Here is an 18,661-nt window from a genome sequence, read left to right as displayed (position 1 = left end):
AATTTCTAGCGAGAAATTTGGAAAAGATTCTGGATAAAAAGAACTCTGTGTGCTTCATCTAAATGTCATCAACAGGACGAACAAGCAGTTTTCGAACAAGATGGTTTTCATAAATCAATATATATTTACACAATATTTTGGGATGTATAAGAGAACAGCCACGTCTTTTTGTTTAGTGTTTGATAAAAGAAATGTCATTAAAGTAGTCAATTTGTGTTGTCCGAAATATTTGTCAGTACGTAATTATCTTTTATTACGTGAACTGTTTTCAAATCATATATATACCAAAATAGACCAGTATCATATTCAAATATTAATACGAAGTCTTCCAATCTTTAACATACTTTTTAATAATAGACCAAAGTAATAAGAAAATTGTCCCAAAAATTCCCTTCACAATTTATATCAAATAAAAATAAATAAACGTGATGAATAACAAATGTCACAAATTTATACAAATCTAGGTCGGTGACATTTTTCTTTGAGAGGTATAACCTTGCAATTGAATACGAAAACTCACATATATCCTATCGTATTGAAGGAATACATTCTGGTGCATTGTGGTACATTTTGTACCAGGAAGTGCAGCATGTATATAAAGATCTGAACTAATGAGATCTTATCTTTATATACTGGTTTCTTTTGATTACGTAATCAAATAGTTTGTACATATATAAAAATAGAATTTTTCAGAATTGTACGCATGAGTGATATTTTATGAATGCAAAAGCATAGCCCTTTATTTGATACCTCGCTAGCCAATATATTTATTTGATTACGTACTTATTTGAGAAATTCTTGTTTATATTCTCAATGAATTTTATTGATGTTGTATCATCATACATGTTTGGATTACATAAAGTTAAAATTTGAGGTTAATAGAGATGTCAAAGGTACCAAAGTCTCTTTGGTAAACTTTTTTGTTGAAAATAAACTGAAAACGCCATGGCAAAAAAAAAGATCAAACAACAAACAACAGTTCGCAAATCACAATATAGAACATTGAAAACTAAGGAACACCAGCCCCAACAAAAACCAGGAGTGATCTCATGTACTCTGGAAGTGGAATACAAAAAAAATCGATATTTGAAGACCCTTTTTGACCTTTTTATTAGAACTCGACTAAACTGATTTACAATATATTTCCGTTTGTATAAAAATCTACATGCCAGTCTAATATGATAGCAATTAACAGGAAATATACTTTTATTGTGATAGTAAAATATGATAAATACAACGTGACTGTATCAAACCTTATATACCTCTTTAATTTGAAAAATCGATGAAAAGGTCATGAATGTGTTACTAGTATTTAGTTATCGGTATTGCACTATTATATCCATCTAACACCTTTTATTTGTACTGCTGATGCAAAAGTGAACACATCTTAAATTATGTTGTGCACGTTGGCTAAACCAACTGTAGAATGACCATCATAACTGCATTCAAAAAGCTGCTGTTCAAGATATATGAACACATTTTTTAATAACCATCTGTAAACAGATCTAATTGTAAATGCAGTAGTGATAGACGGTTACAGGATCTGTTTTAAATTATATAAAACATAAATTGGACCAGTACATATCTTCATATCCTGTTCGTTGATCTGAACTCAGATAGTAAAACACCAGCAGGAATAAGTTAACACGATTTTTCATTTGGATAATAATTAGATATAAGAAGATGTGGTGTGAGTGCCAATGAAACAACTCTTAATCCAAGTCAATATATGAAACAGTAAACCATTTTAGGCAAACGTGCGGTCTTCGACACGGAGATTTGGCTACTTTATCATTGAAGAAAATAGGGGTTCCCTGATAAATTTTAGAAACATGTCCTACAATTAAAAAGTATCGAGTACATATGAAGAGTAGTAAAAAGCTTAACCGTTCTAAATGTTCTGTTTTCGTTTTACGTGTACTAAGATTGATTTGAATAAAAAATAGAATGATGAAACTAATCGAATGAAATACCAAAAAAAAGTATATTTCATGTCAATGTTTTACGATGAACACAATTTAATAATAGACTGCTGGAAGATGTTGGTTGTTCTACTGTGGGTTGAATGTTGTGTCGACTATTATATTTGATGCGGTACCCTCAGTTTTACTTTGTAACCCGGATTTTTTTTCTCAATCGATTTATGAATTTCGAACAGCGGTATACCACTGTTGCCTTTCTATATTATTTGTTTGTGCGTCTCTCTGTTATGAGTGTTCTTGCGTGTGATCGTGCTGTTTTCATGTCACGTAGTGTTTTAATTTGAGCGATATGTTTTAACATTGTCATATATGCGGGAGGTTTGGCTAGAATTATATGAGGTTCAACCAGCCATTTTTCCTCAATGTACTCTATCAAGTCAAGAATATAGCAATTGTTATCAAATAGTTCGTGTCTATGTATGTTGGCATTTGTTTTGATACATTTCAGTGTTCCTGTTTTGCTTTGTTTTTCTCTTAAAGTTAATATGTTTCCCTCAGTTTAAGTTTGTAACCCGGATTTGTTTTCTCTCAATCGTTTTTTGACTTTCGAACAGCGGTATACTACTGTTGACTTTATTTATGTAAACCTTTTAAGTAACTCGACCAAAAATTAAAAAAAATCTTTTTTTTAACAAAACACAGCATAAAAATGAATCGTCAACACGTACCCCAAAATAAATCAGGGAGTATTTCAGATGGTCCAAACGCTTGATGTTTGCTTGTTAATAAATATTTTCTGATTACTTTGGAACTGAATATTAAAAGTCGCCTGAACTGATAAACCGTATACATATCCGTGTTTGTACCATTTTACGTGCCAATGGAATGGTAACCAATTCACAGCAATTTATACTAATATGGTCAGTGTAAAATATCGTCAACACACAGCTGATAATCTTCCTTATTCTTAGAAAAATCAACAAAAGGTCAACAAGAGCATACTGGTAGTACTTAATTATTGATATTGAATTATGTCCGTTTACACCTTCTACTACTGGCTATTGGTACTGTAGATGCAAAAGGAAAGATATAAAAAGTTCTGTGCACGTTGGCAAAAGTCACAGAATTGCCCTGAAATTCAGCATTGCGTATAAAAACCTGTCGTACAAGATAACTTAACAAATGTGTGTCATTACAATCTGGTTCTGATTGTACATGCAGTATTAATAGACGGCAAAATGATGTGTTTCAAATAATACGTAAATGAAAACAAAGTGAAAAAGAAAGTCTGACCTACAATCCTGAACCTTAACATCCTGTTCGTGCTTTTTTGTGATTTAATCCTGACTGCACTTAGTTAATATCACAACTGCAGGCTTAAAACAGAAAGCTTTTAAACATTCTATCATCTGGATAGTAATGCTTTACTCCTGATTGTTCATCGGCGAGGGACATCTTGAGATTCTGATAAATTCAATGAGAATATCATTCGACTCGGAGTATAACGTTTGGCAGTAACAAGTAGAATAACTTGTAGAATTTGAGATACGGTTAAAACCCTCAAAGACAGATTATATGTTGACCTGTTAGATTTGCTTGTTATATTGTGATGTGGAATTTCTATTTCATTGACGAAATAGGATTTTAATCAGAATAGTACATTATTTTAGTCATATATCAAAACAAATCTAAAAAATCAAACTTTATATTGAATGCCTTATTCAGAGAGTACTTTAAAATTGTTCAATTCTAATATTGTTTTTGGTCGTTTGAAGAAAACCTATACGTTGTTTGATTAAAATTTAAAGATAAAATGCAAAAACGATTTATATTAGATGCTGTGATAGAATTGTCGATTTTATTGCAATACCTTAAACTGTCTTTTATGATAATTACATATTCGAATGAGCTATTCTGAACATTTTGTGCAAGCAGACTGTGATAAAAGATTTTTTTCTTCATTTTTTTTAATTTTTAAACAATAATCTGATACTGATTCGATATTGTTTTGGGGTTCAAATTTGTTGACAGCTTTATACTTTACTAATTCACGGCCTTTATAAAATTTCATTTGCTTCAAAATAATGTATAAAATTATCAAAGCATGCATCTGCTGGGAATTGTCAGCTTTAATTTACGTTTAGCATTCGTTGCTTCCAGTGTACCTGTAAAGGGCTTGTACCTTGACCATAAATAACATGCTTAAATATCAAGTACCATTTTGTATGCTTTTAAAATTTACTCGACCAAAGTACAAGTACATTTTGGGAAATAGTTTACTAACATGTGTAATTTACACTGGTTGACACATCAACGGAAGTACAGCGGAAACAGATATAGATACGTTTATACTATAAAATGATATAGTCATGACATACTATCTCTACTATGTCCTTGTTAAATCATTCACCCACGCACTAAAATACAATTAAACGTTTGATTTTATTACACAGTTAGAATCCCGGGTACTTTTTCGTGAACTTGATCGCCAAACATAGGTAACAACTTGTTCAGTTTAATCTTTAAGTTTTCGACTTCATTTTTGAATAATATCAACTTCACTGTATCGGAGGAATAGCAGAATTAGTATGATCTATATAAAATACCCGGGAATAAAATGGACACTGTAGAACGGGTTAACCGAGGTGAAAGGCTGAACAATTCAACTATCACTAGAAGAAAAAATGTTTCTGAGGATAAAGACAGAAATTTTAACTTCCAATGGACCTTTCAGAGTGCTGCTACAAGAGTTATGTAACGCAAAGAGATCGTGACACTCTTCTTACATTAGCGTTCCGATTGTGATATTTTTGCATAGGTTGTGGTGTTGAAAGAACGATATAAATCAGCGATGAACAAAGTATATTTTTGTTTACAGCCTTTGAAACATCTTTGTCCTATTCAAATAGTCTACAGATTAACATTGTGTTGTATTTGTTAAAAACGCATTAGATATCTAAATAAAAACAAAAATGTCGACAAAAGTGCCATAATTCATTAATATAAAAAAAAACATACCAACAGAAATAACATAACAAAAAACATAAAAAACAAAAATAATACATTTCCGTCAATGAAGGTATGAGTGCAATACAAAATTGTGTAGAGACACTAATGTATAACATAGTAACATTAGATACAAACTATACAACATCAACATCAACATCAACAACCCGACTTGCAGGGCAACTGTTTGTGTTTTCTCTCGGTTTAAGAGGACTACAGTTGCATGTACATAAAATACACAATTGAGACAAAGTCTAGAACATTAGTAGAAAACTATTCGAAGATTATTTCACACCTTACAGCTATATATGTAAGTGTTAAAAAAAATGATTAATAAGTAGCTACTTAAAACTAAAGAAAAAAACAGATAATGCACATCAAAATGTATAGGGTTTATGCGGTATGATTTTCTTTTAAACGAATCATTAAGAAGTATACCTTGGGTCCTATGAAATTAAATCTTTTACAATTATGGTACGTATTAGAGTTTGTAAACATTGATTTAATTGGATTTAAGTGCTTTTAGATTATAGTCCACAGACCTGTGATCATTTCCGTAATTAAGCGTGTAATATGTATTGTAAAGTTATACTGTACATTATGTTAAGTTAGTAGAGGCGTCCGAATTAGCGATTTACGTGGCTGGCTAATCATAATAATACTTAAATCAAAATGTGGTTGGAAGCAATGCTAGTATTTTGGTTTCGGACATAACATATAATAAGAAGGATTTTAACAACTATTAGTGTAATTATTATTAAAGCAATCAAGTGTTATAAATCGTATACAACAAAAGTGAACACCGTCAAAACTAATCCTGACCTTCATTGTGATACATGATACTATTATATCAAAATTGGACGAGTATTTTATCAAGCTATATCAAGTTCGGTTCGCACGGACCGACATAAAATTGCATTAATCAACCACTGAGAGACTATAGCTCCTGACTCTTTATATGTACAAATCGTCAATATCGAGTTTGGGCTACATCTGATCATAAGTACCATCATATTAGAATTTTGATTCGGAAATTTTGGTATGAATGGTTCTTAAGTTAGTGAACTGAAACAAATAGACACCGCCCTCTTGTCATTGTACCCCAAAGTTATTTTTTGGTCTCAGAACCTAGTTAAAATCAAATAAACTCTGACGTTTTCAGAAGAAAACATTTCACTGAGTCTTCGCCTCCATATTTAGGTTTGAATATCATAATTCATAATAAAAAAAAAATGATATGCATCTATTCTTAACTTTTCCAGTACTGTAATTAAGTGTAAAATAATGTAATTTTGTTTATGTTTACAGTGGAGTTTGTCTATATGCTATGCTAGTAGGAGCCTTGCCATTTATTCCTGATTCACCGAACAATCTATCTCAGCTCCATAGCTTACTATTGAAAGGTTGTGAGATACCAGACGGGTTATCTCAAGGTATAATAATTATATATATATTTATTTAATTTAAAATAACGAGTTAATTCTTTTTCTACTCTTGGGTAGATTTTAATTAAAGTGAAACCTAATATTGTAAATGATATCTTAAGATTTGTAATGGCATACTGCTCAAATCAATGAAGTGGTCAAATTTGTTTAACAGACCATCATCAAAACATAGACACGAGACACAGGAAGGACAAAACGTGCATATGTACCTTATTTTTACTGGACTAGAAACATAACGAGATATTGTCCTGTCGACAACGAAAAGCTGTCTGAATATTAATTCTATTCTGAGTTTATGTTTTTCAAAAAGTGCTTCGTGCAATGTGAGTAAATTGTAATTGCTATAATTTGCATTGAATATATTATACAAATCATGAACTAACGTTAACCTTTGACTACCTCTGGACACGACTGATTTCTTTTATTGAGATTATATAGGATTTTAATGTTAATAAACTATACCAGTATGGGATAAAAGAACAATTGTGGTATTTAAATCAAACATATTTCAAACTTTAAATTATTAGCATGAAATGATAATGCATTATTCCTACATTAAGTCTATTATAATAGACCCGAGCTCCTGTCATCCATATAAATATTCATCTAGTATGTACAATATATCTGCAACGCGACTTTGACATTCGAGACCTGTTGAGTATGGAATCGTAGATAATATTGAATATTAATTGATCTTTATGGAAATTAAATCATTTCTGGACAAAAATGTTTTAATTGTTCTGATAACCCTTTGACAGGCTAAGTAGTAATGTTGAAGTTATTTATCATTGTGGACAGGTGAAACATTAGAAAATATTTAATAATATACTGGGAATTTCACTGGATTAATTTAAAACTTATAAAGTAACGTGGACTACTTTTGCAATTGTTTTGGTATGATTTTGTGATTGTTTTATGAATTGTGTTCTTTACTTCAGAATGTGCCGATATTCTAACGCGAATGCTCACAGCAGACGACCGGAAGCGGATAAAAATGGACGCACTCATGATACATCCTTGGTTATTGGACAGTCACGATCTTCCAGTGCAAAAATATCCAACTGTTTCACAACTAGGACCATTGGTACCTCAGAGTGCTGTCATGAATTACATGACAAAAATGTTCAATTTTCACGAAAGTGATATTATTTTTTCGCTTCATGAAAGGAAAGTGAATTCTGTTGCCGCAACCTATCATCTTATTCACAAACGCTTTGAGGCAGGACTCCATTTGATTGGACTAGGAATGGATCCTTCTTTTCCTCAAAGGAAAAGTCATACTTTTACGTCATTTCCGTTATCATTTCCAGGTCAGGAGACATCGATTCCTAGATCTAATGGATACGTTAAAGAAACTGTTGACAAAGGTTTGTCAAATCAGGGGTTTCAACCCTCATCGTATAAAAACTACCTGCAGTTTTTAAAAGATGCAAAAACTAAACCTTTGATACTTTCAAAACAAGGAGAAAATGTTATTTTAAGAAAGAAAGGACCAAGAATGGCTGTGTCACAACAATATAAAACAAATTCAAACAAAAGTTCGGATCAAAAACATCCAGCTAAGGATTTTATGTTATCTTGCCAACCTAAACAAGCTGTATATGAATGGTCAGCAGACGGCGTTGTCAGCTATGACACACCAGAAGTACCCAAAAATATTCCTATTATTAAGAAAAATATTTATGAACGATTTCAACATGTAAATGGACAATCGGCGAGTACATATATTGAAACACCTCCACCCCCTCCAAACACATCACTTGGCGGAAGAGCCAAAACTGAAATAGAAATAAACAATGTTTTGCAAGAAAGGGAAATGGCTGTCCCTAAAACCTCGCCTGCGGGTCCCCGTCCAGGATCTGTGAAAACACCATATAGATACTCATTACGTACACTAACAGAACCACAGTCACATGAGGAGTCAGAACAAGCATCAAGTTTCCTGAGTGATCCATACCCGGAGGAGTTGTGGGGTATGACAGGAAAAAGTCGGCAGAGATTAGTACGCGGTGCAGCACTGACATTATCTAGAACCAAAACAATCTACGCAAACTCAATTTCATCACAGAAAATGCTCACTCCTAGAGATGCAATGCCGACGTTAGATGACATTAAATATGCAAAAATTGTTGGCAGAGGTACACACCTTTATTTATACTTATATGCCAAATATAAAGTGCAATCTGATAACTGCGAATACTTCAAAGGGTTTTTTGCGACTTCAAAGATGCATGTCCGTGTTATCTAGAATAAACCAAATTTCCTAGGTACATGTAGTTTAGGGAGGATTTAGATCTATCACAAAACTAATCACTGTATAAACCCAATGAATGGTATGAAGGTCCAGTGGCAAAATTTAATGCAAAACATACATACTATGAACAATAATTTGTATCTGATTGACACGCTAGATTGTTTTTGTTGTTGGTGTGTTTTTCCCCCCACAAATACGTGTAAACACAAGGTAACAGTCCATGGGAGTAGTACAAGTGATTCAAAAAATATTATTAAAATGAGGATAAGGAGATATCACATTGATCATTTCGGAACAATTAGAATTTTATTTAACATACCTTTACATACCAAGTAAAAAAACTAATCTTAATCTTTTATAACAGAAGAAACGCAACTAATTTGAATATAAATAATATCCGACCAAATTATGCTACATGACTGTTTTATAATAAGTTAAATATTCGCAATTCAAATAAAATGTACCATAATAACTGTAAAGCGTCCTTCAAAATAAAGAAGAAGAAAATAACGCAGGAAATGACATCAAAACAACATGTGAAAGAATAAAGCTAAAACTGTAGTGCAAAAATATCTATAAAGCACGCAAGTTAATATTGTATATGAATTGCTAATACTCTAGTAGGAAAACAGAAAATATTTTGTCAAAGATTTACCATTTATTCATGTGTGTTTTATATTATTTCAGGGAGGGTTTTGCTTGACAAATCGACTACGAAAATGTTGAGTAGTGGTATATCAGATTACACGAAACCAAAAACAGCAGGTCTGGTTCGACAGAGACTTCCGGAAGTGCCATCGTCTGCGTTATCACGTGCTAAATCGGATCTGGGTATCTATGGACACAATAACAATTCTAAGGGATCACCAGAACCATCAGAATATGTTCATAATGAGAAATCTCCTTCACCAGTAGAATTTATTATTGCAGAGGATGAAGCACCCATGATGCGCATACGAATAACAACGTGTTCTAAGTCATAATTGCAAGCCCAGTTTTTCTTTTGTATGATATTCATGCAAAGTGTTTCTATGAACAATTTTACTGATCTATTGAAATGTTAAATTACCTGCGTCAACGAAAAGTGACTTATAAATGTTTTTGGTATATTGTTAACGCTGTTTGCCTGTCCCGCTGCATGTGGTTATTACACAATTTATAATTCAAAGAATCGTTACTAGATTTTTTAACCAATTGATTGTTCCATAAATAGTTCTGTGACTTGAATCGTTCCAAATTAAAAATAAATTGAAGCTTGTTTTATACATGTTAAAGCTCAAATGCATTTATTAACTCTTTTTTTTTTAAAATATTTATACACTGATCGGTTCTGAATTATAATTTTGATGACATGTGCTGTTTTCAATTTGACGAGTATTAAAATGTATGTTATTTTATTTATTTTAAAAGTGTTATGTGACTTGCGGGCGTGTCATGTGATCAGTAAGCAGCAGTTTATTTGTCTTTATCAGATTATGTAATATGTGATACTTCAATAATGAAGCATAATAAAAAAAAACTAGTCGTGCATTGTCATAATTTAAGGTTATAAGTAGAACATAATCATGCTGATTTTCTAGTTTAATGTAATTTATTTCAACACGTTCCTTTTGTTCTGTAGTGATGATCAAAGTGTTAATTATTTTAATGATGTTTCATTGTAATAACATGTTATTAATAGATTTCACAACAGTGGCTATCCTTGATGAAATTTACAGCTCGAAATTATAGAAATGTAATTGTTAAGTTGAATGGCCTCCCCTTTATGACATAGTGTCCCCTTAAAATAAAAAGCAACACAGTCCATAATAGTTACTATTAGATTAGGAATTGCTTTTTTGTATGCAATCATAGCAAAAAGGAAAATCACAAAAATACTAAACTTCCATGATATTCCAAAACGAAAAGTCCATAATTAATTTCATGGTTAATTAAATGGCTAGATCAAAATTAAGCTCAAAGGCATCAAACGAATGGATAACTAGTGTCATATTCCTGACTTGATAATAGCAAAGTACTGTCTCTGATATTATGTGAATATGCAAAATAGTTGTATTATGACCCTTCAATGTATATCATAAATTACCACATCTAGACATCTAGATATCAATATACATATTTCCACAATATATATTTGTCTGTGCAATATGTTCAGTTCTTATTCGACCAGATTATATAGAAAATTGGTGAATAAACGTGACAGCCAAAACTTTGAAATTCAACCAGAAACATCAAATTCCTAAATGAATGAAAGAAGGATTCTTTTAACAAAACAAATTAATATATGATTAAAGAAAACCGTTCACGAGGTTCTTGAAAATGGAGAAGACGATACTCTATGGCGGGGTAACCCTGTCAACTTTATACATCTCTGGCTTTCAATTAATTTGTATGTGCGTTTCTGATGTATAAGTAAATCAGAGAAATAGCTCCGAAAGCGCGAAGTTTAAAAGATTTATTTTTACGTAGAATTAATGTTTATTTGGCATGAGTGTCAGAAGAACTTGCAGCAGATTGTAAATATTTGCTTTCTTTTAAAGAAACGCACGTTTTGCGCAAATACAAAATTTCAATCCTGGTATCTTGAATGAGTTTATTTTAACCAAGCAAGACGAACATATTTGTGTTTACATTACAAAATAGACCACATTACACCTAATCATAATTGATTTATTGTTGTTATAATTTTACATAGGATAAAACAGATGCAAAAGGTTTATATAAGAAGTACATTATATAAAACAAGATAAAAAGAATTGTTGCCTTATAATATTGTTACGTCTTTTTTGTATTTTTTGTATTTGAATTATTTTTCTGATGATTGTTTACAGATCATATTTCTGTTTTTATAAAAATCATAGACCTTGACATAGAAAGTTGTTGATGTGCATGTATATAAATGAAATTGAATCATGTGTGACATATGAATATCGCATTGTCAATAAACATCATGTATTTTTTGTAAATTATCTTTTGAAATCAGTAAATATTTCAAATGCCGCTTGTGTATGTTCCGGGAATTTCCCAATGTTTTAACATAAACTGTTTATTAAGTATTAATCATGTGAACATTTCAGATATATAATGCAGATGTGAATACCATTAATACAAAAGCTGATAGGTATTCATCCCATTCGAACACAAATTTTATATGTCCCTTTGGTATCTTTCGTCCCTCTTTTATTCATTATCATTTCAAAACGTCATTCTCTTTACAACTTGTGTTTAGAAACCACTGTTTCAAACCCTCATTCAAATCAATACAAAAGAGGGACGAAAGATACCAAAGGGACAGTCAAACTCATAAATCTAAGAGAAACTGACAACGCCATGGCTAAAAATGACAAACAGACAAACAATAGTACACATGACACAACATAGAAAACTAAAGAATAAACAACACAAACCCCACAAAAAACTAGTGGTGATCTCAGGTGCTCCGGAAGGGTAAGCTTACATCTATCATTTGGATATTGCAAGGCACAGACTTTTCAAACCAGCACATTTAAAAAATTAAAAAGATGTCATTTACCAACAAAGGTCTCGATGACGTCAGCGTAGGCAATATTCTTTATTTTAAATCAGTTCATTCGAAAATTCCATTCTTTTTAAAAGATCAGTTTGTACCTATCATGTCTTAAACCTATACCAAACCATTTGCAGCTAGCATTTTCAATTACAAACACATGTTGCAGGATCTGATTATTGATCACTTAAAGTTTGAACCTTTTACTTGCATCTGTACTAGTTTCCCATTCATATATAATCAGGCTGTCCACGTTTTAATTGGTGACCTCAACATTGTCAACAACACTTCATGCGCAATGTGTTATCCAAAGGTCTGAAATATGAAAAGCCTTAATCGACCAATTGGAAAAATATCTTCAAAGTTCTGATGGCTTCAGTCACAGATAATGCTGGGCAATGGGTTAAAGGTGAAAAATGATACATAGATATTCTTTGAAATGAGTTAAGGCAGTGAGATCGTAAACACAAATCATAATTAAGAAACTGATTGGGTCTAGATCTATCAACACCCATGTTACATCAATCTTTAAAGACCCAAATGTTGACAAAGACTTGTTCTATCTCCTTGACAAATATTATGTTGTCCCCACAAATAAAGCCCCAAATAACATCATGTTTGTGTGTTAATCACATTTTATATACTGCTTGATATACAATAAACTCATCATAGATACCAGGACTAAATTTTGTATATACGCCAGACGCGCGTTTCGTCTACAAAAGACTCATCAGTGACGTCGACGGTCGAATCCAAAAAAGTTTAAAAGGCCAAAGAAAGTACGAAGTTGAAAAGCATTGAGAACCAAAATTCCTAAAAGAAATTGCCAAATACAGCTATGGTAATCTATGCCTGAGGTAGAATAGCCTTAGTATTTCAAAAATTCCAAATTTTGTAAACAGTTAATTTATAAATATAACAATATTAATGATAATTCGTGTCAGCAAATAAGGTATTGACAATTCACTTGGAAACTCAACATATACCCTTATGACACATAGTAAAGAAGACATTCAGGATAATCATAGGTATGTTCTATGTTCCTTTGAAATTTCAACCGAAGATGAAGAACTGTTTGATAGTTTACAGCGGAGATCCCAGTCAAGCATAATTATCCTAAATTTCCATTCGTCTCGGTTGACATTAGAACCTATCTGAAAGGCAAAAAATATTTGTTCATTGGCGTTCAGAAATACATCTATCAATCTGAAAAGGAATTCTTCCTGGTATATGTAGAGAAGTCTTAGAGGCAAGCATCCCAGAAATTTGATGAATATTTTAAATAGTCGTACATAGATTGTTTGCTTGCAATATAATTTGATTTCATTTATTGTTACCGCATACTATTCCTTAAGTGAATATAGCTTTAATATCTGTTACCGAAATACTTATTGGAACTGTTCGAATTGGTGATGTCGATTGAAAACCAGTAACGTAATTACCGGTAATATATGTGTGTTCAATATCACTCCCCAGTCATACAAAAATATAAATTTATGTACAGGTGATATCCATACCAATCATACCAAAGTATGGTTCCTGTAAATGTTTCAAAGCTCATAGGCCGACAACAATGACACCGCAAATACGTTCAATAGCAATTCCATCTATCAAGGAAATCAGGATAGGATGCGCTCTTGAATATATTATCAGCTGTGAGAGAGATACATACTACATATACAGGTGCTGCTGGACGCTTTCTATATATAAATAGAAGGACTGAAAAGCATCCAATTAGTTATCAAATTTTGTTCTCAACCAACCCTGATTGTCAATTTCTACATGTAAGTTTTTTGGCAATTGGGAGTAGATCTCGTCATAACTGCTTATGTGGTATCCTTTATCTAAAGTTCTTTCATGTGATACTAGAAGTCACCATTTAAATATTTATTTAGAAGACGTCATCAATTCAGCAAAATTGAAAGTGTAAAAATAGTGCTAGCTTATTTTTTTCCGTGAAAAGTTCCTCTTTTTCAAATGAATAGAGAAACAAGACGGCAAAAAATCTTAACACAGTAGGTTCTTATTGAAAAGCGTGTTTTTTTTTAAACCGTCTTTCAAACGTACCATGTATGTAGTGTATAGAAAAACTAACTACATTAGACATTTTATTTGTTTGAATCCGAGTGTTTTATTTTGTTTGCAAACTTTAATTTATATTCTGCTAACACAAGATATTTTCATCAACTTTGACCATTCTTTCTAAAGAAACTAACAAGTACTAATTGTTTCAATATTTCTTTTCGTTTCAAATGGTAAAAGCAGCGTAAAGAATAGAGAGGTCAAATGTGTGTACTACTACAAGTTTAAATATTTGGATTATATGAACTCTGACAATGCTTTGGACGTGTTCAGTATCACTATCTGATTTCCACCAGCTTTCGAGAACTTTATTTCGCACATAACACAGAGACCCTAGTATAATTGCAGATACAAATACTGTTAATCGTTTTGAAAATAAACTGAGCACATAGGTATCAACATTAAAGTTTTGAACACTAGACACGCGTAAGTATATCAAAGACAAAGAAACGGACGATGATGAAGAGCATGTATGATCTAAAATTCCTAAATGTTATGCCAAATATAGTAAAGGTAGGCTATTTCTGGGTAACAAATCTTAAGTACTTGGATATTTTTTTTGGAAAGAATCAGTTTATGATTATAACCATTTCAATGATAACTCATGTCAACACAGAAGTAGTGACTACGTATACTGGACCGGTGATAACCTTGATGCGGAAACATCCACCATAAGTGACATCAACCCATGGCCAGTGGTTGTGAATAAACTTATCAAAGGTCCATGGAAAGATGTTTCTTGGAGTACTTGGCAGACCCAGTAAAACAAAGTTGGTTATAAGGACACTTATGTTATGTTCATGGGTAGCCACTTCTTTATCTTTGATTGAATATCAAACAGAAATAAGAATGTAAACATACCATTAAATCGTGAGTAAAAATAAACTCGTCATAGATACCACGATTAAAATTTTGTATTTGCGTCAGACTCGCGTTTCATCTTCAAAAGACTCATCAGTGACACACGAATAAACAAAAAGTTAAAAAGGTAAAATAAAGTACGAAATTGAGCATTTAGGACTTCCTGAAAGTTTTGTCAAATACAGCTTAGGTAATATATTCCTGAGGAAGTTAAGCCTTAGTATTTCAAGGAATAAAAGTGTTGTAAGCAGTTAATTTATCATTATGACCATATCAATGATGATTCATATCAACACAGAGGTGCTGACTACTAGCTTATAGGCTGGTGATAATCTCGGAGAATAAAAGCTCCAACAAAAGAAGCATCGACTCAGTGGTTGTAAATAAACTCATCATATATTCCAGAACTTAAATGTTATAGTTCCGCCATACGCGCGTTTCGTCTACAAAAGATTCATCAGCGATGTTCAAATGCATAACAGTTAAAAAGGAATAAGTTGAAGAGCATAGAGGACCAAAAATTCCTTAAAGTTTTGCCAAATAAACATTATAAAACCTTTGTTTGAACTGTTCTACCTTTTCTAAAAAAATAAATCTACAGGAATACTGTTCCATAGAACTGTATCGGAATATTGAAATGTCCTTTTCATAAAAGTTCTTGGACGTGGTATGAAAGACAATTATTCGGTTCGATGAACGCAAAGAATCTATATGCAACTGATTGAAGCTGATATATACTCATTCGAATGAGTTATGGTTGCAAGATATTTGATACATTAACTTATAAAATGTTATGTAGCCTCCGGGTGCGGGAATTTCTCGCTACATTGAAGACCTGTTGGTGTTCTTCTGCTGTTGTTTTTTTTTTCTTTGGTCGGGTTGTTGTCTCTTTGATACATTCTCCATTTCCATTCTCAATTTTATCATGTATATATTATATATTATTGCTATATTTTGATTTATTCAGAGGCACCGTACGGTGACCTATAGTTGTTATTGATTGTGTCATTTTGGTCTTTTGTGGATAGTTGTCTCATTGGCAATCATACCACATCTTCTTTTTTTTTTTATATCAGAGGATTAGTATTGAACCAAGTGATTTTACTTGATTAATGTATGTAATGTTCACATTCAGAAATAATGAAAATGTATACATCCACATCCAAACTGATGCAAATATATAAGTATCTTAATCTTCGCTGACCTTATATTTTCACTCTGATGAATGAATGAAACACTAGTTGATTATGGTTAGGATCGTAAACTAGAGGCTCTGAAGAGCCTGTGTCGCTCATCTGTGTCTACTATGGTTTTGGAATTTATGTCGAATAAGGTTAAAATCATAACAAACGATAATTACCGCAAAATAATGAAAACATCTCACTTGGCCCATTTGGCCAGGTGAGCTTAAAATCGACAACGAAAAAATAAATACAGTGCTTTGACAGGATATATAAGCGTCTCCTTTTAAAGATGCATCGTCTGTCATTGGCAGATCTGCTTCAGTCTGTCAAAAGCTGTGACCCAAGAGATGCTAGTCAAGCTTATGATGATAATAATTTATACTCTGATTTGTTTGGAAACATATGAACAAGAAGATAGGCATGCATGTATGACGTGTGTGCTTATTGCTAAACCCAATGTTGTCAAATGTTAAGTGTTTTATTAGTTAATGTAATAACAGTTAAATGTGTGATGGTCCATGTTCCTCCTTAAGTGTTTGAAATGCTAAAAAAAACTTATTTGCCAAAAAAAAAATTAGGACAAATATTTTGAAACAGTTATCATTTAAACATTTTGAAATATAATCAATAATTGCCAAGTTCTGTGCTTGTTTGAATTTGGAAAAATTCAATAAAATTTATTCTTGATTATTTTCATTTTTTTTTTCATCTAAGTTGCTACCATAGATTAAACTGCTCCGGTGTTGAAAGCTTTCAGTTTTTTTATTTTTTTATTTTCATTCTATAGAATAATTTCAGGCATTTTATTGAAAATGTCTCTCAATTTTTCCAAGCATTTTGTAAAAATCAGTCATCATGTATAAATTTGAAATTTTACTGAATCTTGCAGTCATTTTGGAAAATGCCGAACGTTTTTCAGTTAGTTTACAAAATGCCTAAATTTAGTAGTGCCTGTAACATATACAATGAATATTTTGTGTGTTTTTGTTATCAATTATAAGTGACTTATTTAACAGACAGAGAAAATATTGAAAAAAAATCCAGCTTCAACTTCTACTACTTCATCATGTTGACTATTCTGTCACTTTAGGGTGTGCGCAATAATAATTTTGATTAAAATATCAAACAAAATCAAAAAGGTGCAAAACAAATATTTAACAGTGGGGATGTAAAACAAGGGCTTTTGATTTATTTGTTTGTCAGGAGCCTGTTCAGCGATTCAATGCTGCTGACATATGTAACTGAGGAGGGTAAGGCATTCCAATCCCTGTTGGTCCTCTGGTAGAAAGACTCTTTCCTTGTTGTCATAAAAAATTGTGGGATCTTTTGTGGGAGTTTGTGCCCATATTTCTTGAGATCCTTTCCGGTGGGATGAGTTTGTGGCTTGCTGAAACGTTGACCTCTTGATTGTTGATCTTTTACAGCATTGATGGACGGTGCGCTTCTTCTTCTATCTTCGATTGGTGTCCACTTTAGTTGTTCCAACATATCTGTAACGGATAGTATGTTACTGTAACGGTTTGTTACATATCTTGCTGATCTCCTTTGTACCATTTCTAACTTGTGTTTATCTTTTTGTAGGTATGGATCCCATAGAATACTGGCGTACTCGACTGTTGGTCTAACGAGGGAGATGTAGGCCTTTTCTTTAATATCCCTGTAAGATATATTGAGGTTTCTTTCTATTGAGAAATCCGATGGTTTTATTTGCCTTTGCACAGTTTATCCCATTTGAGGTCTGATGTTATATATATAGACCTATATATATAGTTACTCCTAAGTATTTTGCAGATGTTACTAGCTCCAAAGTGTTGTTTTGTAAACAGTAATCCTTTATTATGCGTTCTGTTCTTTGTTACTGATAGTACCTGATATTTATCTGGATTGAATTTCATCATTCATTTTTCTTCTCAGACAGCCAACTTGTCTAAATCTTCTTGGAGGGTATTATTACCATCTGATGTTACTGTGATGTACAATGATGTAGGCAATGGTGTCATATGCAAATAGCCTGCTATACGAATCTTATAATTACTTAATTTTATTAAATCAATATGTAAACTTTATTAAGAGACTTTTAAATAACTTTGGATAATGTAAAGCAAGTATTTCATCATGGCAGCATGGGCATTTTGTTCAGTTATAAAATACGCTGAATACCACAATGCAAATTCATATCTTTTTATCCTTCCACTAAAATGATACTGCCAACATTAACAATATGAATATTCTGCTAAACTGCACATAATTAAAATGACAAAAAAACACATCTAATTACTTTGTGTTTTGTGTTTTGTGTTTTATCTTTAAATTTAAAAATATGTGCCCAAGTTAGTATCCGGATATTGGCACATATCTGGTCCGTAACTACTTTGATATTA

The 18,661-nt window shown here is 32.1% G+C and overlaps 1 protein-coding gene across 1 annotated transcript in view; it reads left to right on the top strand.

Moving 5' to 3' along the window:
* LOC134688505 (serine/threonine-protein kinase MARK2-like) overlaps positions 1 to 11,566 on the top strand; it is a 107,816-nt gene extending 96,250 nt beyond the window's left edge. Inside the window, exons 6-8 of the mRNA XM_063549277.1 lie at positions 6,237 to 6,361; positions 7,312 to 8,511; positions 9,315 to 11,566. Of these exons, the coding sequence (XP_063405347.1) occupies positions 6,237 to 6,361; positions 7,312 to 8,511; positions 9,315 to 9,610 (1,621 nt within the window). The 3' untranslated portion in view covers positions 9,611 to 11,566. The remainder of the gene's footprint in view (positions 1 to 6,236; positions 6,362 to 7,311; positions 8,512 to 9,314) is intronic.
* Positions 11,567 to 18,661: the final 7,095 nt, after the last annotated feature.

Source organism: Mytilus trossulus, chromosome 10 (genome assembly GCF_036588685.1).
Source record: "Mytilus trossulus isolate FHL-02 chromosome 10, PNRI_Mtr1.1.1.hap1, whole genome shotgun sequence".
NCBI lineage: Eukaryota > Metazoa > Mollusca > Bivalvia > Mytilida > Mytilidae > Mytilus > Mytilus trossulus.
The sequence above is the reverse complement of the archived record's forward strand: the minus strand, read 5'-3'. Positions and strand labels throughout refer to the sequence as shown.